General features: G+C 39.0%; 1 protein-coding gene across 1 annotated transcript in view; it reads right to left on the minus strand.

Annotated features, from left to right (window-relative positions):
- The window catches only part of ALK (ALK receptor tyrosine kinase), a 318891-nt gene that overhangs the window by 86784 nt on the left and 205374 nt on the right, over positions 1 to 26733 (minus strand). Inside the window, exon 5 of the mRNA XM_050893080.1 lies at positions 18972 to 19099. Coding sequence (XP_050749037.1) covers positions 18972 to 19099 — 128 coding nt within the window. The remainder of the gene's footprint in view (positions 1 to 18971; positions 19100 to 26733) is intronic.

Here is a 26733-nt window from a genome sequence, read left to right on the forward strand (position 1 = left end):
CTGTGTAAGCCAAGGTACGTACTGAAGATACCAGGGAAAAAACACAAGAGGGGATGACATTACAATTCCAAGACGACCACCCAGGTTTCAGGCAGTCTCTCTACTGTTTTGTGGCATGCTAAAAGACACTTTGGTTAATGCTTTCCATGCAAGATCTCTTTCCCAAACATATAGTGAGGTGCAGAGAGAATTCTAAGAGTTGACCAATATCATTACTCAGAATTACCATGCCCTGAGGATGAGATGCCTGTGGGTTGCTAGCCACAGCAGAATAGCTAGACAAATGTTAATTAATATTAAAATGGCTTTTTTTATTATTTTTAATACTGTGATAGGAATCTTAATAAAACAGTTGCTATGTGTAAAGACAGATCAAGGAGACAGAACATGTCCTATGTCTCTCTCCATGACTAGGTTTTCTTTAAGATCTCTACCCTTCAATGAGTAGACTGCAATCAAACTCTCAGAAGATTTTACACAATTACTCAGAACTGACAGTCATTTCTTTTACAGTTCTCATCTTCAAATTTGGTACCATAAAATATATGCCAACCCAAAATATTCCTTTATATCCATTTTGTCAATAGGCTTTCTGTTGAGTGCAAGCTCCCCTTCAAGGTTCTTCCAACCCCTCTTCCCTCTATTTTGCTAACTGATTCAGTTGGCCATTAATTGATCTCTTAACTATCATCAGCAACAGTATTAAATTCTCACAAATTTGCTACTGCTGTTATTATGTAAAATGCTCCTCCCAGCTGGGTAGGTTTCAGCAATGCGTAACACCTTGTTGACTCTAGATAAATCTATTTATACAATGCAAATGTACCTCTTCCTGGCAGACAAATCCGTTATAATTAAATCCTTTATAACTGCAAAACGATTCATTATACAAAACAGAGAAGTAGGAGGACACACAGCTTACCGCTCATTCTTCATCAAGACCTAGCAAACATAAACATTTGGGTACAAAACAAGTAATAAAAAGAGAATATGAAACAGGGGTTGCTAGCCCCACTGCAAAGTAAATGGGGTTAGTCTGGTTTTGTGGCAAACGGGTAGTATGCTACCCATGAATAATTATGGGAAGGTCCAGAAGGAGGAGCAGAGCACATGGAAATAACATACAGAACCCAACCCAGCCATACATGCATACTATTCTGACTGACTTGGAATAAAAAAAAAAAAATTAGGCATATAAGGAACTAAGAAAAGAGAAATATAAACCAATTTCAGGAAATAGTGAAATTCTGTATACTCTGCACCAAAGATCTACTGGACTGTGGTGCAGTTTCAAAGATGTTGGAAAAAACTCATCAGTTTAGGAGAGCATTACAGTTAACAAGCTGTACTGGACAGCACTCAACGGCACAAAATGCACAAACACACTGAATAATAAAAAAGAACCACCAAACTTTCTTTTGGCCATAAAATGGACTAGAGGAGACCTAAAAGGTACTTTACATTTACATGTGTCTACACTTGGTCTTGAAGCATCAATTTAAAAGACCAAATAATGATTAACATTAATTTTCATACACATTTCATCAAGTCTTCTCTCTGAACAGTGGCCATCTTGGGGAAGTCAGCCATCTTAGGGAACACAAACTCTTCCTGTTTTTTACTATGATCCACTGGTTGCTCTGTATTTGTACTTCCATTCATCTTAAGCTGCCCATGGTCCTCTCCATGGTATAGTTAAGTTATACCGAGTGCAAAGGTGTTAGATACCTGCTATATATTTTTTACAAAGACAACAGTTAAAATACCTGACTTCCAGCCCTCTCGGGGCTTTAACTTAATGGGATGTGGATGCAGTTCACCAGCTATAATGAACGTCACTGGCCAACTACTCACATCACTGCAGTACCTCAAAGCCTGGAATGTAACCCATAGTGCACGGGGAATCTACATTCAGAAAGTTTAGTGAAATATTATCAACAAAATCAACTGCCCTGGAATTTGTACTTAAACCAGAAAAAATGCCTTGCCTCCTTTTCCAGGATTTCTTGATAAACAGCAGTAGGACTCTTATGTGGCAGTAGTTACAGTAAAGGCTCTCAACTCTGACCGTGCCCTTCCTTCCCATCCCACAGGTAATAACTGCTGCTTTTTAGTGAGCAATATAATTTTAAACAGTCTGTCAATGAAGTATCACAAAGATGATAAAAGTGCCTTGCCCTAGCATCTAATATGGATAAAATCAATGATCCACTGTCCCACAGGCGCTAACATAGTCAGAAAGCTCAGAAGCTTCTGCGTCCATGGCAGCCAGGTCTTTATGGGCAACAGCCGCTGCATTCTCTGAAAGGTTTTCAGCAGAACAGTAGGAGAGCTAAGCAAGCTAAGACCTGGCAAAGACAGGGTGGCAAATCCAAACTAGCGGCCCCCTGTGTGTGAAGCAGTTTCAGCACAGACAGTAGCAGTTCAAGTTTTCTCCGCACTGCGAGAACTCATCCATCCTATGTCCATTTTACTTCCCTCTCCTGTTCAACCCAGTGACAATCCTGCTGGGAAGGTCTCTAGACAACTTTGTTCATCTCTGCTAGCAAAAAGTAGAAGTGAAAGGTATCTCACAGCAGTCACTATGCCTCTTCCAGGTAGACCATGACTAAGTTACCAGCTCATCCAGGGTATTCTTGGAAATAAAAAGCCTGGCATCCTTTTCCCAATATCCAACAAAAGGAAGAATGAATTAAATAACCAATGACTGGGCACAAAACAGCCAAAACACAGCAGCCCAGCATCATTTTTTGAGGTACTTCAAACCAGCACTCCATTTGTAGGTGCAGGGGCCTTAAATTGCTAGCAAATAACCTTCAGAAATGCTGCCTATCAAATAAGGAATCTGACGGCCAGGATTTCCAAATTGGCTCTTATGCTGTGACCTTGGATAAGTCTCTTCACTTCTTCAAGCTTCCATCTCGCTGCCCGTGACAGAAAGAAATAACACTTTGTGGGGAATAAGTGGCCTCGCTATTGTTTAGGACTAGCACTATGCGAATGGCATATTTTTGTTTGCACAGAAAAAAAAAAAAACCCTCATTTTTAAGAGCTATCTAAAATGAAAATGTCCCCTGCAGAAGAAAAATGTTTGCTCAGCATTACTCCAAAAGATTTTATTTGACCTGAAATAAAATATTGGTTAGCTCCAGGAAACTTGTTATTGTTCAAAATTTGTTTCATTTCAGATATATCATCCTTCCTTTATGCCTTTTAACATCGTTTCAAATAAAAAAACCTAAAGTCCAGGGAAAAGATGTTAAAATTTAGTTTCTTCCCTTACTTTTTTTTTTTTGTCAAAACACTTACTTACTAAGTTTGACCAGAATTTTGAATAGCTTTGTCCCACTAAGTTGCATTTTTAACAAACCTAGAGTAAAAATGGAAGTGCTGCTTACCCTGGTGTAACACATGGATGCTCTCAAGTGAAAGGCTATACTGAGTGTATCACTAAATGCTAATCACAAGCATGGAGGATGACAGAATCACTTGAGTCATTACCACATGCTAATGCAGCATCTGTCTGAGGAAGCCCTGGGTCATTTCAACTTGGTCCTGTCCCCTGAAATCTACTCACTCAGACAGTGCACCAAAGAGACAACTTTCTACCATGCCAGCGCTGACAGGTAGCGCTGACAACATTCTCTCCATTTGGCATGTATTAAAACACGCAAATATTAGCAAAACACAGATTTAACTGAGGGAACCTCACATTTGGAGAGCAGTGAAAAACAACCATGAAGCCTGCACAGTTTCACATGAGCACTATGGAGGTATTATGCTGCTATTGCTTTCTCAGTGAGAAGCAGTATGGAAAACAGTTAATGTAAACTCAACATTAAAAATTTCACTGACAATTAAGGTGACAGATTAAACTGATCTACATGCAATCTGCAAACTGATTTGGCATTCACTGATTAATGCAGTAAATTAGATACTAACATCTCACATGCAATGTTATAAATCACTAACTTTACTCAGCAATGTATATGTGGTGTCAAACAATTTCTGATGCTGTGTAAGTTATTAAATTTTCCGTAGGTGAAGCACTGAGTATCTATTACAGTTTTAGGATGAGATTATGAACAGAGACTTTCAATTTCTGACCAAAATTACTTCCAGACTTTGTCACTGGAGTACTTGATACTATTATAACTGCTCAGATTTCCAAAATTCAAGTGGAAATTGCTTTTCATTGTAGTGGAAAATAGCAACAGAAACCTACCAGCACCAAGCCTGGACCCAAGCTTCTTTTTAGTGGACATGCATTTGAAGGTGGAGAGATGCTTTAGAAATGTGCTTTATTTCTCCAAAAAGGTGCTTTCAAGAAATGCTCATCTCTGAGTTCTGCTGATACTCAATACAATACAGATCTGCTGCTTGAAGAAACTGCAGCAAGAAATGCCACAGAAGGGCCTGAGATCTAAGTATTTGGCCCAACTACTGCAAACAAGGCAGAGTCCCTCTCATGCTTTTCTACAGATGTGTCCTGGTTTCAGCTAGGATAGAGTTAGTTTTCTTCTTAGTAGCTGGTACAGTGCTGTGTTTTGGATTTAGTGTGAGAATAATGTTTTAGTTGTTGCTAAGTAGCGCTTATCTTAAGGCAAGGATTTTTCAGTTTCCCATGCTCTGCCAGCAAGCAGGTGTGCAAGAAGCTGGGAGGGAGCACGGCCAGGACAGCTGACCCGAACTAGCCAAAGGGGTATTCCATTCCATAGAATGTCATGCTCAGTATGTAAACTGGGGGGAGTTGACCAGGAGGGGCGGATCACTGCTGGGGCATTGGTCAGCAGGTGGTGAGCAATTGCATTGTGCATCACTTGTCTTTTCTTGAGTTTTATTTCTTTTTTTCTTTGTTTTTAATCTTCCTTTTCATTACTATTATTGTTATTATTACTGTTATATTTTATTATTATTGTTAGCATTATATTTTATTTTACTTTAGTTATTAAACTGTTCTTATCTCAACCCACAAATTTTACTTTTTTTTCCGATCCTCCTCCCCATCCCACTGGGAGTGGGGGAGGAGTGAGTGAGCAGCTGGAGTTAAACCATGACAGGATGTTACTCTCCATAAGTCAACAGACCCCAAGTACTTTCAACTATACAGTCACAAATTCACAAGGTGAAGGTATTCCCTTCCACAAATCCCAGGCAGTGCAAGGCCTTAGCAACAACACTTCAGCTCACGGCTGTCAACACTAATGAGTTAAATTGGACTGTAATGAGATCCTGGAGTTATTTGTAGCTGTGGTACAGGTAAGTCCCTTTGGTTGCAGGCAGACATCCTCCCCCAGCTGCATTGGCAGGAGAGGTTATTGCCTCCATCTGTTCAGGACCACTTTCCCTCCTGATCCACTGATAAAGCAGCATGTGCAAGTACTCCCTAATTTATTTCAGGCAAAGTCAGACAGGTGAGACCAAAACAACAGTTCTTACCTACTCAAGGATTTTATGTTAACCTCTCTCATTTTCAAATGGCAGCTGCTCTCTGGGCTGCATTAAAACATCTTACAGACTCTTGTGACCTGCTTAAAGACTAAAGGAGCAAAGACACAATACAGTGGTGCTACAAGGTAGAGGAGCAACTCAGTGGCTGTGCTCTAGTCACTTTTAAAAAAATGTCATTCTAATGCGTGAAATAATTCTGATACATGATAATATTCTTACTATTCCATGCAAAGCAATTTATGGAAGAGGGAGTACTTCTCTTTCCCTTTTTTAAAGAGGGCGTACTGTGGAACATCAGGCTGCTAACTCCCATTACCTTTGCAGCTTTGGGAAAACTCGTAAACACAGCTTGGTCTTTATCTGAGATATTCAGCTCAAGTCTGCTTCTAAAACAAGGAGAATGGAAAAAAGCAACTGCAAGTATGCTCAAGTTCAGAGGAAATTCTGTCTCAACTTAGAACTGTACAAGAAGGACCTTTCTTTAAATCAAAGGTGGAGATAAAAAGGTGTGTTTATGTACAGGAAATGATAGCAGCTTTTTGCGCAGAATAGTATTTAAAATTAATAAAACACAATGCACATATAACAAAAAAAAAACCTTGGTACAATTTTCTGTTCAGAAAAAAAGTTTTGTTTTAAATTTTCCTGATAAAGAAGAAACACTGATTACACTGACATAATGGAATAGAAATTCCCTGACATGACTCTTAATGGTATATCATGCCTAAGAAGTCCTGTCAGTTGAAATTTAGGCTAGAACTCAATGATCTCCAGGAACTGGATTTGAAATGACTAACTCCTGAATGTAACCAGATATCCTTGCAGAAGTAGGATGAATTAAGGTGCAAGGCAAATGCTGCATATAATATAGATCTTAACCTCATTTAGAAGCAATGTTGTTTAAGGCTTTATTAAGGGATTGAGTTACTGCTTCTGCTTAAACAGAAATGACAGAGTCATTCAGAAGGGTAATAAAAATAAACAAGATAATGCAAGAGAGGGAATTGCACCTACTGGTAAGGAAGTAACTGAAAAAATAATGTGGATCTTCTATTACCACTCTTTGGAAAGCAGCATGGGATCCAATGTCCAAATGCAACTCAATTTAAGTAGATTTTTCAAAAAGCCTTCATTGAGGTCTCCCATAAAGGAATGTGGTCAACAAAAAAATCAAAGCTTTTACATATAAGTGATTTTGTGAGGATGCAGAGAAGCAATATGATCTACAGGGCTCCGTTAGAAGGCTCTTGGCTGCAGCTCTGCTTCTACCAACAACCACTTTACTTCTGACAAACCACTTCTGTGTCTGAATGTTCTTCTATGTGAAAGAACTGTTGGTTTTTTTTAAACATACCTTATTTTCTAGACCCATGCACAAAATATCTACAGAGGGTAAAAACCCAGGGCTGATTTCTGGTTTATAACTTATCCAGGTTTCCCAGAACAGCTGGTGTTTTTGTTTTTAGTGCAGAGAGGCTTCTAGGTCTGACTGGAAGCATCCTGTCAAAGCTGCACGAATGAAGCTTGTTTTGGTAATGCTGGTATTGTAAAGTATTCCTGGATAGCACTATTAATCTTGCATTCAACAGCCATTTAATTTTTTTCAGGGTTTATCCTAACAGACTATGAATAAACTCCTGCAAAATAATTACTATAAAATGATTTATCTAGCATGCTAACCAGTGAGCGTTGAGGATGTTCAATAGAGAATCTGTTTGTTAAAGATTCCTTGCCCGACACTACTCATTCGAAAGTGAGGAATTGCTGGGCAGACTGTATAGATTACAGGTATTAAAGCACCCACTGGCTTTAAAAGGATAGTTCTGTTAGAAATTCCAGGCTACAATTCTTCAAGCAAAGCATTGTCCCCTTTCTGACACTCTGATGATGCTATGATGTTAAAGGTGGAATGAATTGCTCTCTGAAGTGCCTCTTTTTCTCTCTGTTGACTACAGAGGGACCGTACAGACTAGCTTTGACATGATGCCTAACTTTCAGATAGCTGGAGTCACAAAAGATGAATACCATCTTGTCTAACTTCATACAACAAAGCATCTGAATGTCTGAACTAAATCTTGCCTAGGGAGATTGAATCCCGTGATGTCGTGAATTAGATGACTGGTTTATTATACAGATTTTATTCCTTGACAGTTCAGTTGAGGTCTAGACTGAGAATTGTGCTGAACTGCTTGGGAATTAGCTTTGCAAGTTGGAGTTCAGGAGAAGATTTTTTTGTCTCCTATCCACTGAAAATATTTTCTGGCCTTTGTTCAAATGCTAAAAAAAGCAGCCAGCATCAGCAGAATGTAAATGTATTAAAAAAGAGGTCTCCTATACACTATTAAGATGAAGAAATAAGGAGAAAGGGACAAGTCCATTGCTTGGCTTTGTAAACTGGAAAAGAAACTGTCTTCATTTCACCTAATGCCTTTCTTACGCAGTCTTCATGAACACTTGGCACTTAGTAAAACCCACACAAGTACAGCAAGATTCCTTAGGCAAATACTGAAGCTCTGCCATGACCACGCTCTCTGCCTGACTAACTTTTGGAATGAGTGCAATTTTCTAAAGAGGAGTCCCTAGAGACAGCGCTCAATTATACCAACACGGTCACAGCTTAGGCAATGCCTAGCATTAACTAAAAACTCAAAGCTGACAGCAAGTCTACTCTTTCCTGTTTCATCAGTCAAATCCCTCTGCTTAAACTTGCTAGAGATGCACCAGTAAACTGCTTGTTATTGTTGCTGCCACAAATGGCCTGATTCTGTTCACTCACTACTTCTTTCTCATTTCTAAGATCGATGAAAGGGCTATTCAAAATTGTTTCAATTTCCTCCCAACTAATTCCATCCCAGGTGTCAGCTAATCTAACGCTCACTCACTGTGGCCTGGCCAAAGGGCTTTGGTCATTTTTATTCATCTGTTGCCACTTGCCTTTGTGCTAAGGAATTCACAAACTAATTTCTTTGTCCTTCGCTTGTACTCAGTACACAGCACAGACCAGACTCGTCTGTGAGTACTGCTCTGAGATGGTATAGCAATATGAATAAATGGAAACAGTAATAAACTCCTCTGTAGTATTTACAGAACAGGATCACTGTGGGCTTGCAGTGTAGGAAGAGTAGTTTTGCATGTCTGAATTCCATTTGGTGGCATCCTGCCCGGTCATGACACTTCGGTTTCATTTTGGCAATTACCCTAATTGTCCAGGAAAGGAATGCACTGTTTACTTGAAAAGGCAAAAAATAATATGAACCAGAGAATGCTCTGCCTGCTATTATACTTGAGAAAGACAACTGTAATCCATTACAGACACTGCTGATGTCTGATCCTGCTAGTAACAGAAGAAGCAAGTAGAAGCACATTTATTATAATTTAAGGGGAGCTACATGAAGTCACAAATTAGCCCACATTCTACAGATCAAGAATTAAGATGAAGACTACTTGCTACCATATAAACTTATAATGGAGTAATAATTGCCCTAAAGGTTTCGTGATGAAATTATATAGGCAGGAATGTTTTATGACTAAAGGGAAAGAGGAGGAATAGCCTTGTCCAAACGAGAGAAATTGCCTGATTTCACTTGGGAGCAGAGGAAGCTGGAGGTGCTCCAAAGATGAAATTAGAAGAAAACAGAAGACACACACCATAAGCATGGAAGACCACTGCAAAGTGCTCTGTGCAACGACAAGCAGGTCAAACATCTCTTGGAGTAGAACTTTTTTCCAACATACGATAAAAAAGGTTATTTTGCATTTTTCACTTGTCTTAATCAGTTGTGATTTATATTTTTAGAAAATGTACTTTGTACAAAATGTATTTTGCAATCCAATTTTTTAAAAATCAATGTAACTTTATAGTAATATGTATCATTGCAAACACTAAGCGTCAGCTCCAGCCTCCTTTACCTACAATGAAAGAACAGCTATAACTTAAACCTAACTCTTCTGTTTTCCAAACGAAACTCTTCTGTTGGCTGTGAAGAGCCCAGCAATGACAAAGAAACTGAAGTCCAAATCAGCGAGGTTCCTATCAAACCTCTTGGTAGGCTCCTCCTTTTTCAAAAGCTTTGATAAATATATAGGGACAGATATTCAGCTGATATATAGGGACAGATATTCAGCTGATGCAAGCAGTCGAAGCTCCATCAGTTAATGGATGATGTGCAACGTGCTTTACAACTTTCACCAGCAGAAGCTCCATCCAAGTATCTTCATAGTTACTCACTTCCTTTACTTCAGGAAATAGCTCGCATGCAGTAAGTACTTCGGTTACTTTGCTGTCTAAGCCACTTGGCAATTTTTGTAGACAGGTGAGTCACTTTACTACCGTTTTGTTACTGATGTGTACAATAAAAGTGCCTGACGAGTTAATACTGTTGCCAAAACTTTACGCTTAGTATTTCTGATCTTAGAGTGATTGCTTTCTTTTTGTTATGGTTTCATTAAGATATGTTCATAAACACATGTACATGCACTTTATTCCATGAGGTTCTTAAAAAGTCAACAGTGACTTTCTATAAATCAATAGCAACACTGATAATATTACAGATATATTGAAATTTCATCCTTTTCATATTCTTCTTTTTTTGTACTGTATAACATGATGCTGGATTTATGCAGTTTTTGCTTACAACTCTAACTGACATCTTAAAAATCCAGTACATAATTTAGGTTTAAGTGCATGGAATATTCACTGCTGTAGTCTCCACAAAATCATTTACTCTAGATTGTGGCTCACACAAATCAACCAAAACAGCTTAGATCCCAGTATGCCACAACCCATCATCTCACAGAACCAGATAGATTGCCTCTCAGCCCTCAAAGTTTTTAGGTATCAAAATAGTTGCTTTGTTCACCTCTATTCACATCAAATGAAAAATCCACCATTGACATTATTTTTGGAACATGATAAATCTCTCTGTAAGAGTTGACTAAATTATATTTCCTTGTAGATATAAAAAACATTTCCAGACCTCTTATTTTGCTTACAAATTTGCTGATACCCCATCAATCATGCCCCATGAACAATAGATTCAATCTGGAATTGGACCCAGAATCCAGCCAACTCACTTAAGTGCTTGCAGCCTCCCAGTTGTACAAAACTTCAGCACTTCAGCTGGCAATCATTTAAAGAAGGGGGGAAAAGGTATTCTTAAAATTTCTTTCATGTAATAAAACCTGAGTGGTAATTTAAGATCTTGCCATCTGTGTGTGACTTCTGGATCAATATGCCTTACTAGCAGGGCTTTCAAAGGCTCAATTCATAAAAGCCCTGTATACCTCATTTATGGAGGTACTCTGTAAAACTGCCTCCATGGAAGCACAGCGCACAGTCTGTCCCTTCTCATCCTCACAGGTGGAAGGCATGCCTCAGTGCAATTCAGTAATGATAGCATTTTTGAAAACTCCTGGGGGACTAAGGAGCATGGTTCCCATTAATTTGTGCTCCTAAGTCACTTGGCAGCTTTTGAAAGTTCTTCTCTTTCCCCACGTTTTTCATGACTTCAAAGTAAAAGAATCACAACATACAGGTTTAATGATCCTGACTGAGATTCTGATGTGCAGCTACTGGTTGTGAGTTTCCAAATACAGCATAAAGGAGTCTCATTTGTTGAAAGGGCATGCACTCCTTTTCAGAAAACTTCAGTCCCCCATTACAGATTCTTAAATTTTTCAGGGAAAAATCGATGTATTGGGTTTAGTCAGCTGGCATTTCTTTTTATGTATTATGGATTTGATTTGGAATTACAGGGCTGAGGCTTTTTGGTTTCAGTTGTTCTGTTGCAGAGTGTCTACTTCACTGTATCCATCACTGCTGGCACCAATGTGCCACATCTCTCCCATACTAGATAGAGTGCAGAATTATTAAACAATGATGTCTGTGGTTTGGTGCAGCAATTGGTTTGCTAAGAAAGCTGGCTGCAGTAGAACATGCAGAAACAGAACAGCAGGACAAAGCAAGCAGGCCTCCCTGAGGCAGAAAGAGGAAAGTTTTGGACAAGAAAAGGGAAGAGCTGGACAGGGTCCTAGAGCAAGACTGGGGCAGATCTGCAATGAGACCTCTCAGACACGGAAAACAAGCTGAACTTGAATACTTCAGAAGATAAACCCTGAGGTATAGGAGTGCCCTGAGCCAAAATCTAAAGAACTCCTCACTGTGGTAAAGAAAGAGGAGGAATTATACCTGTTCTCACTCTTGTATGCTTTGCACCACTACAGAGCAGTGGTACCTGAGAATCCAGTGTTGGTATGTATGACAATTATGCAGGCTTTTAAAAAAAATAAGGTTCTTACTGCTGACATTATTTCATCTTCTACAACCTGGAAGCACACACACTTCTTTCCTTCTTGTTCCATCTTCTCCTCATTCTTGTTCTTCATCTTCCAAAAATTATTTTGCTCATCAATCAGGCTCCGGTGAGTCATGCCAGAAAAAGGGACTAGCTTCCACCTGAACATCCCACATATTTATCTTTGCATTTGGTAATTTTAAATATTAATTGATTAATCCTTTTACATTTCATTCGGCTTTCACAATTCACTGAATTTCCCTCAGTCTCACTTCATTTCTTTGCTGGTTCAACAGATTATTCATCTAGTTAGTTCAGTCTGGTTGATTGAGTGGCTATCTGATTAAGTTTGATTGCTCTAGTTAATTAATTGGATTGTAAATGTTTATTCCAATCACTTTCTAACTGGTCAAACTCTTTAATCATTTCCACTATCTAGACCAATTATTCCTACCTGATATCCTGTCATTTGTTTTCAGTGTTACTGGTTTATCGCCATCTCTCCTTTCCTCATCTCTCCCTCTCTCATCATTATTCTTTTGCCCACGCAGTCTGACTCCTGTCCCTTTTGCTTGATCATCTCCCTCTTCTGTTCTGACTTTCTAAGCTTCCCTGCTGTCTCTCACCTCTTCTCAAAGACCACTGTAATTCTTCACAAACATGAATCAAGTTGCATAGCCAGGTCTTAACATCTTCAAACATCAGTCCTGTTTCAATCAAAAACTTTTCCTACAGCTAACAGGGAACGTCATGGATCTATATGAAACAAAACTCAGAGCAAAATTACCCCGACTTTGTTTTAGCAAAATCAAGGTTCTGCATGCCCTCTGTTACAGGCTAGCAGTCTTTTGAAAATGTAGGGGTTTAATATGGAGAGACAAAGGGAGAGATAGACTGTCATCTACTTACACAATGGAATCAGCTTGCATAAATCTTTGAATCTGGAGTAATACTGGTTTAAAATCATTGGGTCATCTGTAAATCATCACTGTCCTCCTCATTTCTGAAGTGATAATAGTGAATCCCATGATTGTTTCAATAAATCCAAGCAGTTAAAACATCACAAGAACTAAGTGGCAGCAATTAATAGTAATAAAAATAAGTTCAATTTGGGGAAATCAGATTACAGAGTTCATTTTCTTTCACTGAATCAATGGCTCCCCTGTTGAAATAAGCCTTAATTAAGGGAGAAGGTCAGGATAAAAATCATATACAGCATTAAAAAGATAATGTATTGGCCAATTCTTCAAGGTGTTAAAAAGTACTTAAGACCCACAACTGCCAACACTTGCAGGGGAACTGAGGGATTTGCAGTGTCTCTCAAGCAGTTTCCAGTACCTCTTATGAGGAGGCCCTTCTCTTTTGATTATTAAAGCTTTGGATTTTAAAGGCTGAGATTTCTCAATTCTGTTTCTTAACCCAAATCACCTAACCTTTTTTGAATTAGAGTAGATGAACCTGCCTACTCTGGTAAGACAGTAACTTTGTCTAAGAAACACCCACATTCAGTCCTGCTGTGGCAGATTCCAGCCTTTCCACCTTCTGTATGAATACATCCATTTTAAAGATTGGTTTTACGAGCATTATTACATCATCTAAAACATTTCTTTATACCTTCCTCCTCATATCTTAAAACCCCAAATATATCATCAGTTATTTACTAAATAAAACAACAGAACACTAGGTCCCATTCACCAACATACTGGCATGACAGACCTATGAAAACCAAATGCCCTAGATATTCAGGTTCATTCCCACCCCCCCTTTGGTGAGTACACTAATGCTCTAAATAGACTAAATTATTTAACATAACCATCACTGTCTAAATTTGGCTCCACAAGAAGTAGGTGCTCACAGTCAGCAACAGAAATGCATAATCACTAGTTCGTTACTGTAAGAAGCTACTCTACCACTAACTGAGTTACTGTGCCTTTTCTAGAAGCAATATTAAGACTAAATTTGCTTAATTTTTTATTTCGAGCGTTACTATAACTTAATTTAAAAAAGATGAAAATGAAAAATGAAAACAAAGATAAGCCCCATAACAAGTGCATTAAATTTATTTTACTTAAATGGGCACAAACCACAAGTGAAATAATTTTCACCTTGGAATTACCTTAAAATGATTTAACTTCACTACAGCCACCACACTCATCTGTAAAGCAGTTTTTTCTCCAACACAAGATCCCTACAGGATTAAAACACTGGCAGGTTAGAGATGGTTTTTGGCACACAACCTGAAGTCAGAATAATCAGTCATCCCTCATGGGGGAGCAGAGGTGAATGGGGAGGAAGGTGGTTGCCAAAGCATTTGGAGGCAAATATTCTTAAAGCAGTAAGGCCAAACACCTACTTAGTGAAATTAGATCCACAGGAAAACCAGCTCAGTGGAACTGTACAAATAGCATAGGCCACTCTAAGGAAAATGCAGCCAAACTGCCTAATTTTATCTTTTTTAAATGAAGGATACTCAGAACTTAATCCAAACATACTGAATAATTCCCATTGACTTCAATTAACTTTGGATCTATCCTCTGGCTTGGTAAGCTCCTTAACACAAAAATGTTGTGTTAAGCTTCCTTTACACAAAAATGACCTGGATAGGCCAAGTAAATATTATGGTGAACGTTGGTCCTAAACCTCAGATAGAGACAACTACTTCTGAAATTTAAGACTACGTTTTTTTTTAAATCATGTCTATTTTTCAGTTTTATAACAGCAGCACAATACCGACTGTGCTTATTGTTCTGTTCACCTGTTCCCCTGAATTTCTGGGCAGTGGTGGATCTCCAGACCATATAAGATGACATGGTTGGTTCCATTGAAGGTACATGTCTTCTCTCCACTGTCCCGTAATTACAACTAAGCAAATAATTAATAAAAAAACCACACACAATTAAGTTAGTTGCTTCATAGATCTTCTGTAAACATCTTGCAATTTTACTCGAGTGAAACTTATTTAGAAGTTATACAAAATTTTTTATTAATTAATTATTAACATCTAAATTAGCTGTAAGTGTGTCATGTGGGACTTCAATTAGAAACCTGTGTTTAAATTTTTTCCAGTGAGAACAAACAATCACTGAAATAACCTCTCCAGGGACATGGTGGAGTCCCCATCACTGGAGGTTTTCAAGATGCAGCTGGTCAGGGTGCTAGATAATCCCACCTAGGCTCCCTTTCCCACAAAAGGTTGGACCAGATGATCTTTCGAGGTCCTTTCCAACCTGGACTGTTCTATGATTCTATCAGATACGCTGATATTATTTCAGTTCTCGGTTTGGAAGAGGTTAACTTTTCTAGGCAAGTTTCCAGTAGGAAGCATCAAGAACTCATTTTGAAAAGGGGCTCACTGGTATTTCATTAAGTTCAGTTAACCACAACATCCTGTCAGCAAATTAATTTATAAGACAAACTGCAGAAAGTGAGCATACGTGGGAAAACTGAAATGATACATATTCAGGTTTTGTCTGAATACACAAAACCATCTTTTTAGTAATGATTCAGATACATAAGTAATCCTGTTTGGAGAAAGCCCTTATTGATTTCCTGCAGTTGAGTCAAATCTGTTGCTAGACTATTTATCAAACAGAATCATGAAAATTCTATCTTGTAGTTGCTCATATTTCTTCATACATGTTCCAAGTCCATATTCTTACTCTTCCCTCACTATCTCTTTTTCCAGTAAAATCACCTTCAAGTCTTCAAAATTTTTCCTTTCTTGAGAGGTCCTCTGCTTTGGATCAAGGATTTTGCTTTTAGTACAACCTTAACTTCAACTTTCAGGAATTTGCATATGTATTATAACTATGAGATCATTACAGAACTAACTACTTACCAGCTCTGAAGGTAATGAGTGTGTTTCTATGTACTATCAGTATCTACTGAAAAAAGCTATTGCTGAGTGGACAGAAGCATTAACTTAATCAACAACACACAGTCTCTCCCCTCTCCAAAATAAATACATTTTTTACGTTGCTTACTGAACTTGAAAACTTGAAAGCTAAGTGCTTCTTCTTGGACAGGCTCAGTGTCTGAAATAACTGCTTTTAACAGCCTTGGAGCATCATTAAACCTTTAACATGTTTTAGAAGCATTTGATCTCCATGCCCATTACTTAAAAAGTTACTTAGAATTGGTAAATCGAACACTGCTAAGTAAAACAATGTCTTGTAATTTACTTGTGCTTACTATTAAGTACTTTAATTAAGACTTTTGGAAATAAGTTAGCAAATTAATTAATTTACAACTGCAATAAAAATCAGTAAGAAACCCATTAAATATCATTAATAAGTCAATACATTACTTAGGAAATGAACTCTATTTTTATTACTAGAAATTACCATCAACTATAAAATGCCACTGTACCAATTACTTTACTTGTAGAAGGAACAAATTCTTAACTGTCATTATTAAATTAATATATTACTTCTCTGCAATTTGTAATTTTTTTTTTGCTTTGGATACTGCACTTATTTAAATAGTAAGTTGTAAGAAAGAAAATTAGACAATCAATAGTTTAGGTTTTACACACTGACAAACACAATCTGCTTCACATTTAAGACGGTAATTGAAAGTCAATTGGCTGTAGGATGATGGGCAATGCTACCTGTTAACTGTCCTGATCCAAAACCTATAGAAGTCCAAGCAGCCTTTCTATTGACTGTAGGGGCTTTCTGATCGGAATCTAATCCTATGGTACAGGAAAACTTTCTGTAAAAAAAAAAAAAGCACTTAGCACATGTCAAGTGCTAAAAAGCTCTTAAAGAATTAAAGCCAGAAGATGGAGTGCATGAGAAGAATGGCGGTGATGAACTACAGCATTGATAAGAGATGCACCAAATACAGTTTTGGCCAATCCTGAGCATTTAAAAAAAAAAAACCTAACAACACTCCCCCCTCCAAAAAACCCAAAAACCCGAAACCAAATGAAACCCCTCAATCTGTAAGGCCTTTCCTTTTTTCTATCAAGCTAACCCAATCAAGACCGATTATATGATGGGAATTGGGAAATGTGAAGATATTCAAGTGACAAAAGACTTTTATTTTCTAATCTGCTGCACTGTTGAATGAAGAAAGGGAAATGTGGAGCACAATTAAGACATTGCAATGATAGAGTTATGTTTCCACTCAATTTTTAGTTAGATGGGATATGAATCTAGAATTTTTAAATTTAGAATAAAAAAATTTCAGAATTTTATCAGCATCTGAATTTATTTTTTTTATTTTAATTCCCCATTCAATAGGCTGTTATTTTTTCAGTTCAAATGCAATAAAAATCCCATCTTTTCCATGATTAAAGAACTCAAAAAATGGAATTCCCAATGCTCAAAAGCCAATCCCAACCTCAAACTTCTACCTTCTTCAAGCCCCTGTTGGCATCCAATTTAGATCCAAATGTGTATCCACCTATGGAAATAGTAGCCTAATTTCCTAAGATTGTCTATACACCTTGATTTGTTTTTAAACTGTGTATATTGTCTTCAAAAGGCTTAGAAAAATTAGGCTGAAGGCTTGTTACTGTTTCTCAGATGTTTCTTTCCCAAATTCACCCATGTTTTAGGTCCTTCAGTGACATTAAGGTATCCAAGTAGCTAAGCTGCCCAAAGGCTCTTAACAGCTGCAGAAAAGTTAGATTTAGATTAATCTTTTCTTACTGCTTTCCCTATTTTCTTCAAGCCTAAGGTGCCACCCTCGGCTGCTCATCACCACCTTCTTTCTCGTAAAAGGACACAGTACCACATCTTCAGCTGCGCGCAAAAGGCTTAGTGGTTTCAACCAACTGAAAAAAGAACAAGTGGTTTTATTCCCTGGTGGTATTATTCATATACCGTGTCCTGTAAGCAGAGCAAGGGAGTAGCCAATTGCTACAAATTTGTAGACAAAATGGGAGATTTGGTCCTTCTTTTGCTCACAATGTGTCTTAATAGCCTCAGCAACTGACATCTGTCATCTGCAGAACGGTGCCCAGTATTGGTATGAGCTCACTCAAGCCAACATTATCCTTTCACTCAGCTGACTGTCCGTCACCTATGGCTCTCCTTCAAGCGCTCCCAAGAGAATTCATATACCTTCATGGGAGCTGAATATCTCCTATAGTCTGTCATAAAAATTGTTGCAATGAATTCCCAAAGTGCTGTGGATTTGAATGACTTCTGTCCCATTCACTTTTTTGTTTTAGGGAGTTGAAATACTTTCTTTTCAGCCTTAGAGAGATACCAAGATGCGTTCTATACATCAGCAGCAGAACAGGTGCATTCTGTCTGAACATGTCTTGTGCTTTCAGCACAATGTCAGGCTGTTCCTTGTTGGAACTTAGAGATCACCTTTATGTACAGACAGTGCAATAAACCCCTTAATACAACTGGCCTTTGTGGAGAGCAACGTAAATAACCAAAATAATGTATGTTCTCCAACAGATTTCCCTGTCCTAGACAGGCTGAAAAGAAGGACATGCAGCTCAACTCAGCAGTACTCCAAATAAACAAAATGGACAAAAGGTAATGTATTAAGTGCTATAAGTAATAATATTCTTCACTGACATGCCACCTAAAGAGTTCAGTATGATTCACAAGCTCCATAAAGCTGGTAGAACTAAAATGCAGCTGCTTCTGGCACGAAGCACTGAATTTACATACTTGAATTGATAACAGAGCTTGTATTTAAAAAAGTAACCCCCATTAAGGTTGCCCATTATTAAAATTCCATGCACTACATTGAGCTATTAGGGGTTACTCAGCAATAACTGCTTTGGAACATTGCCAAAGAAAGGCATACTTTACTAGAATTCAGTTTTCCACAGTTGTTTAAAAAAACAACCCTGAAATTTGTCACCGGGAACATCAAAAAGATGGCTTGCAAGCTACCTGTCCAGGAACCACTCATCTGTTCTACTTTCTGCTGCAGAAAGTGCAGTCGTCACGATAGGCATCTGGCAAGCCAGGATGAATACTGCTTTGGTTCTCCCAAAATGAAATTTTCCTAGAAATTCTTTTCAAATGGGAAAAAAAACCCCAACAAACTTGTTTCCTTCTAGAAGTTAAAAACTTCTAAGGCAACATTAAAAAAAATATTCCTGGAAGGGACCCTATTTTTTTTATTTAAGTGATTGATTTGACGAGAAGCTTTCATTCTGTGAAGGTTCTGTAATCATGCCAGAAATCATGCTCCTCTCCAAAAAGGCATCAAGAGACTATGAGCTAGAAGCAATAAAATACTCTATGTTACCTGTACTGCAGTTCTTCATTGCAAAGGAATCCACAGCCGCTACGCTCTTGTTCCCATTAGCAACATACTCCAGTGAGATCCGAAATGGTTTCTCTAGATGTCCAACTCTCCTTTGAAGCAACACCCATCTGGTCTCATCATACAGCGAGAGGAAAGAACAAAGGAGAAGACCGGTAAGAAAGGCTACTTTACAATGACCAAATCCCCCAAAGCAGCAGATCCACATATGGCTAGTCATACTGTGCCTCCTACCCCAGCCCTCACTCCCCTCACGGTGCCCCATGGTCAGGGCCTTTCCCTCCCATGGATTTTGCAAAAGCAAGCTTCTAAGCACCAAGATTTCCACCCAGCTAAGATGATGAAAACCCAGCTAAATAGTAGCTTATTGCTCTCTTATGTCACACTTCTGTGCTCCCGGATTTCTCACAGATGTCTGCCTGCTGTTTAAAAGAAGCCTAACTTCCTTTGCAAAGCAAGCTGTGAAATCTGTAGCGCACATGCACACCCCCTCTAAATATCGCTCCTCCTGCTTCTCACCGGCAAAGTCTCTTAGTCAATCAGGCAATAAGCCAGTCTCTAGGGCTTGCACAATAGCTGTAATTCCCAGCACTGCATCGCTGGTTGAGGTAACACGCTTTGCTAATAATGTAGCTGGCTGGAACGTCTACATGTGCACGAAGCACTACAACTAAAACATGCCATTTCTCCTCCTCGCACTTCCTCCCCCCCGCCTCCCAAACAAACAAACAAAAAGTCCCACCAAGTAAATCAAGGAACTAAGGAACTGGATCAGCAGCCCTGGAGACTAACATCCACACTCCAAGAGTGTTTCAACTTAGTCTGCTTGTTGCCAAGAGTAAATGAGGAAAGAAAGTCTCTATGAGCTTAATTTACTCTCTGAGATGCTAGAAAACATCAAGGCCTGGCTGTCTTTAACATCCACCTTCTCCCCTCTGATCAGCTGGGTCTGCTGCTCCACCTGAAATACCTTGCCAGGCAGCACAAGAACTACTCCTAGACTCTCATATCTCACACATCACCCTCTGATTTAACTTTCAAATGTTATGTGTCCAGCAAGACATGTCTAAAGGTAGACAGTAAAAATATAAGTATCTGTATTTTCCCCAATATACTGGAATTCTGATCTGCAAGGAAAACTTTAAGGAATAAAATACTTGTACGATAACATGCTCTGGCCCATTTCACCTTTCATCCTCAGGCACAGGCTGCCAGTAAAACCACTTGTTGACACCATTTGTGAAGGGCTGCTTCCCAAGAGGCGTGTATTACTTTGGCAGCGATACAGAGCCCATCGCCCATTTCACCCCAGTTTATTCAGTGCCTGCTCACTAACCATAAACGTGATCAGAGATGAGAGATCCTGTAAAGCCACTCAGTCACTACTAATCCACTTTTTCACGTTTCTCTTCTGTTACAGGAAAAAATGCAGCACCAAGGAAAAAAGATCTCTTTGTAGTGTACTGTAACTGGTCGGATGGAGCCAAACAAGACAACAGGGGTCTAATAAAGCCTATTAGGAAATGCTCTTTACAGCTCCAGCTGCAATTTTTAAAAGATGAGAACAAAAACTTATTGTGTTTCCTTAAGTTGCTTTCAAACACCAATATTAAGCATTTTTGAGGAAGACTAACTATTTCTAGTTGTCATAATAGGTCAGGGGCAACACATTTTTCATTGCTCTTACAAAAATGTTTCCTCATCAAGTACCCTTGTCACCCCCCGGTGTACGGGTCTGTGCTTGTACATGGGCTGTGCACAAGAACACATTTTTCTTGGGGAAGGGAACCCACTGGAACAGATGTTCTGAACAAAAGAAACTACACAGTTTATCTGGCATCTATAACAAGAATCTCTTTCTCCAGGAGTACATCAAAATTTGGATGTTATCAAGTTAAGACACACTTCTGAAAGGAAATATAACCACATATGTGTATGACATTGCACCAACCAACCATCACTTGTGCCTGCTACAAGCATGGATCAATCCCTAATGGCAGACCCTATACTGCTACCAGCTAGGAGACTTTTCTTTGCTCCAGAGGCAGACGCACTGTTTATCTCATCAGGGACACAACGGTGTCATTACGCTCTGCTGAACTGGACAAAATTCCCAGCAGGCAAGGGAGCTGCCAACAGGTATGTTAAGGACCTAAAGAAAAGTCCTAAGCAAGGGCTGCGTAAAGACCCTGCCAACAGCTAACGCAGTTCAACTTGCAACTCAGAAAAGTAAACGCTGCTTTTTAATGATTTACTGGGTTTCTTCCTCCCTCCTTTTCCAGCAAGAAGAGTGAAACTAGACTGCTAAGTTTCATTTTTTGTTTACAGTTATTTTCATTTCCATATCTCATCTTCCGACTTCTGTGCTCGAGGTTCCCGCTTGAGAAGGGGATGTTGGCATCCTCGCTCCTTTTCCGTCCCTCTCCCCCAAATAGATAAATCTGCTTTTACTGAAATTAAATAAAATAAAGCGTTGAGAGTACTTTAAATGCCTAGCTTCTATATGCGTTATTTCTTTTGATGTCACCTCAAGTTAGGGTATATTATAGGGATCAGAGGATACGAACTTCCCTACAAATAGAATAAAAAACCACCCTAGATTTAATTTGGGTTATGAAATACAGGAGCATCTGTATGTCATGAAAATTGTTCTCCTCAGCTTCAGAAGACTGATGGATTTTAATTCCAAGTACGTAGTGGCTCTCAACAATGATTTCCATTTCTGTGCTACTGCTAACCCTCTGGATAAATGTGCCAGGAGTTTTAGGAATTGCTTTTCTGAGTTACTGGTGCAATAACTTTAGTTTGAAATTCTCAGGCCTCTCATAGTTTACCACAGAAACTTTATTAACTCCCAGAGCTGTTGCCAAGCAGGTATTTTATATCACCTCAATGCAAAACTGGAAAAGGCAGACTCACTCAAGTCCAGATTCATTACAAAATATATTCATATTTTGTGGTACAAATTCCTACAATAGGTTGTCTGAGATTCAAAGATTCATGTGAAAAGAAATCCCAAGTATCAGCCTCCTTCTTCAGAGACATGAAAATAAATGAGCTAAAGATGACACTAACTGGTGGATTTATCAGGGACACTAAAAATAGCTACTGGGTCAGTAGAGAGGCCCGCGGGCAAATTCGGATGGATGGGAGTCGATTCTGCCGTCATTCCGTGGCAGAACAGGGACTCTGATCTCCAAACCTTTCCATACAACACCCTGTATTTAACAGACCTATACTCATTTGCAGATCCTGTACTACAGGCTGCCTGGCAGCAGCAAGATCTACTTCAGCATAACTGATATGCATTAGATGTTAATTAGCAGTAGCTTTATTAAATTTCTACTAGTGGCCTATATGTTACGGATCTAATTTTAGAAAGCATTTTAGCAAGGTAACAGAAAAGCTACTTCAGTCATCTTTTGAGATAGATGGGGAAATACCACATGTGGAACCTCTTCATACTGAAATCATGCTTAACCAACCTGATAGCTTTCTATGCTGAGATGTTGGGCTTGGTGGATGAGGGGAGCAGTGGATGTTGCTTATCTTGACTTTAGTAAGGTTTTCAATGCTGTCTCCCATCCCATCCTCACTGACAAACTGATGGAAGTCCAGACTATGTAAGTGGACAGTGAGGTGGACTGAAAACTGGCTGAACTGCCAGGCTTAGAGGCTTATCATCAGTGGTACAAAGCCCAGCTGGAGGCCAGTCACTAGTGGTATACCTCTGGGCCAATAGTGGGGCCAATAATGTTTTCTGTCTTCATTAATGACCTGGATAATGGGACAGGCTGCACCATCAGCAAGTTTCCAGCCAAATTGGGAGGAGTGGTTGACACACAGGATGGTTAAGATACCACGGAGAGGGCCCTTGACAGCTGGAAATTTGGGCCAACAGGGACCTCATGAAGTTCAACAAAGGGAAATGCAAAGTGCTACCTCTGAGGAGGAACAACCCCATGCACCAGCACAGGTCAGAAAGTGGCTTTGCAGAAGAAGACTTGCAGGTCCTGGTGGACGAAATCTTGAACATAAGTCAGCAATGTGTCCTCAATGACAAGGAAGGCCAATAGCTTCCTGGGCTGCACTGGGAACAGCAAATCAAAGAGGTGATTCTTCCCCTCTATTCAGCGCTGGGGAGACACATCTGGAGCACTGGATCCAGTGCTGGGCTTTCCAGCACAAGAAAGACATGGACTTACTGAAGGAGTCCAGCAAACAGCCACACAGATGATTAAGGGACTAGAGCATCCCACATACAAGAAGAGGCTGAGAAAATTGGGATTGTTTAGCCTGGAGAAAAGAAGGCTCGGGAAGGATCTTATCAATGTTTACATGTTATAGGAGGATGGAAAGAAGACAGAGTCAGACAGTGGTATCCAACGAAAGGACAACAGGCAAGCACAAGGCACATTTTCTTGGATTGAGAGACAAGAAATTCCATTTAAACACAAGAGAAAACTTGCTTACTCTAAGGCTGATTGAACACTGGAACAAGTTGCCCAGAAATCTTATGGAGTCTCCATCCTTGGAGATATTCAAAACCTGACTGGATATGGCTCTGGGTAACCTGCTCTAGCTCATTTGAGCTCTTGCTCAAGTTGGACGAGTCAATCTCAGAGTTTCCTTCCAACCTCAACCATTCTGCAATTCTGTGAAACTTAGATCCCAAAAGCAAATTACAGCAGATAACAGATTGCTCCTGTTATCCTCTGCATAACCTCCAAGCAGTCTACAGAGTGATGAATCAGACTGGTAAGCTGACAACTGCAAGGACAAAGGCATCGGTTACTGTGCACATAGCTATCATCTCTGCACAGCCTTCAACATCAAAACCTATTTTTACCACAACATTGGCCATAATAACCATGATGATCGCTCTAGATACTGCCTCAAGTAATAAAAAAAGACCACAGTTTAACATCTTAATTTAATCCTTTATGCTGTAAAGAAACACACTATATTGTATTGCTTAGGCACTGCTCAGTGTCTTGATACAGCAGGCCAGATCCACCCAACAGGACCTTTACTGAAATTACAGTAAGAAAGAAGTTGGCTCAGATATTTAGAATCTGCAATATACATAGATTTAAACAGAAACTAATAACACCGTGGTCTTCAGTAACTGAGTAGCTCAAAATCCTAGATCCAGATATTTTCAGACTTCAGACAAGTTCAGGCCTGGACATATTATCTAGAGAGAATTTTTTGCTTAAAGAAAGCCTGGGCAACACCCAGAGTTTCTCTTAAGAGGCTGTATTGCTCTTCTCCAAAACAGAAAATGCTGCTGACAGAACCTCAACACAGTACAAGGGCTGAATTTTCAAACGACCTTCTGTATACCCATTCACAGTCCTTAATGTGAAGGTATGCTAGAAACCACCTTGGGCCTCACATAGCCCTGCAAGGGTAAGGTGTTAGATCCTGAACAAGCCAAAGTACTTCTCTGTAACCTAACCTTTCTTAAACCTCCCATCCATGATTCAGTTGCCAGGTACCAGGTTTTGCTCCCCCGCCTCTATTTCACATGTAGTTAACCAGTTTCAGAAGCCATAATCCAGTTTTCATGAAAACTCAATTTCTGAGAGATATTTATAGTTTAGACACTCTTCACTTGTTCATGCAGCATGTAGCTTCAGGAGGAACACATTCCTGATTAATTCTAATCAATACACTAATGCCTTAGATGCCATTTTGCATGCTCCTCTGGGTAATGCCAGCACTGATTAATTGCAAGTACAAGTCAGGATGCTCTCTTAGAGGCAGTGAATTAAAAAAAACCATGTGCTAGAACTCTCAAGTAAAATCTCAAGCCAGAACACTTGATCCTGCATTTGTCTGTCTTCATGGATAAATGACTTTGAATCCAATTAACACACACATACTCATTGGATGCTCTTTCATCCTGCTAAAGAAGGGTTTCAGAATGCTTGACTCCAGCAAGCTTTGGGACTTTGGTCTTGACATCCCATGTATAGCAACCATCTTTGTGACCATTCCCCAGACATCCATCTACATCTGGAAGGTAGAATTAATTTCCGTGCCGTCAGCCAGCCTGACACCTGTATTGCCACCTATGTCTTCAGTACAGCGCACTGTCGCTTTGCACCGGCCCCTAGGCATATGTTAAGTTTCACCCAGAACACTATCCCAGCCTGGATCTGATAAAGCCACTGCTTTCTCACATTTAGAGGCCAATTTCAAAGCAAAAGTCTTCAACATATGAAAAGAATATGGAAACAATTAGCAAAAAACAAAGAACCAACGGTTAAATTCTATTGCCTTATATAGTAAATGAGGGCTAAATGCACTTGAACTGTGGTGTGGGAAATGAAGAGCTGCATGGCCCCTCCTGGGTCACAATTCAGCTTGTGCACTCCCAGCAGCTATTAACAGGAGGTTGAGGGAAGACAAGAACTTTGAACTATCCCCTCTCCTTAAGAAAAAAGCTCTCTGAATTCAAGTTGTGTTTTGCTCTCTCATCTCCACTAACCACAGAAAAAAATGGTGGAATTTAACAGACTCCTCACACCTAAGTTGAGTTACAGTGTGATTTTATTTCTCTAGGTCCAGGCTCTCTCTCATCTAAAATACTTCTATTGTTACCAACACTTATCATGGTATGCCTGGGAGGAAAATGCAATGTATCTCGGCAAGGACTTAGTTTTATCTCTTTGGTAAAAGGTTCAGCAAACTTTTGGGAATTACAAAATTAAACAGCAATAATAGTAGCTGCATCAGTGTATTTCACATCAAAATCCACCTGCAGCATGATAAAGGTAGTGAAAAAATTAGAAGCTGATTTTTGAGAATGAAACCTTGTTAAGGGTAGAATTAAAAATTATCAGTAGGAGTCCAAAAGAGAATTTTTCCCCTTTACTAGATGAATTGGTGAAAGAACATAACTTTCTCCATCCTGCATGCCATTGCATAATTATACAGGAGTTTATAACAGGTTTTAATCTTGCCTCCATACTGCTCCAGACTTTCTTTTGCTTCAGCAAATAATGGGCACTGCACAAAGGAAGAACCAGACTAGACCTTTTCAGGTTGCAGCAAACAGAAAATTAAAAAATGTTTTCAAGAAGATGCCAATACAATTCTAAGAGACAGAAGGAGAAAAAAATAAAGTAACCCATAGGAGGCTGTGTAAACTCTTTTCTCATTAGTACAAACAATACAATACACTGTCTTGTAATTACTTTTAATTATCAACTTTAAATTAATTTCAGTTTACTGACCTTAAAATTACTTAAAAGACATCAGGGCTTGAATTCGATGCATGATGATATAGTCTTGAAAAGGATCTACTTTCTAAAATGGCAACAAATAAAGTTACTGTATATTAATGCAAGAGATTATTTAAAATTAAAGGAGATAATTCTTGATGTGCAATGCAGAAAGTTTGCAATGCAAACTCTTCTGCTCATGGATCATTCTACTTAATAAGAGAAAGAAAAATGGTATACATTTTCCTCTATTGATTTAATGCCAGTTGTCTTTCTACCCTTTTCCATGGCCTTTTGCATAAGCAAGATGTAACTGTTAGTGATAGGTTAAATACAGTTAAGACCTTTATTAGTGTCATTGGATCGGACCTTTAACATCCCTGTGACTGGTTCCAAGAACGCTTCCCCGCCCTTCCCTCAAAATGCCTTTAGAAAATGGCTTCACAAAAGTTTTGCCATAAAAAAGATTAAATAATTGTAATGATTTTCTTTCCTTTTACTCTTTTAATGCT

This window comes from Gymnogyps californianus, chromosome 3 (assembly GCF_018139145.2).
Source record: "Gymnogyps californianus isolate 813 chromosome 3, ASM1813914v2, whole genome shotgun sequence".
NCBI lineage: Eukaryota > Metazoa > Chordata > Aves > Accipitriformes > Cathartidae > Gymnogyps > Gymnogyps californianus.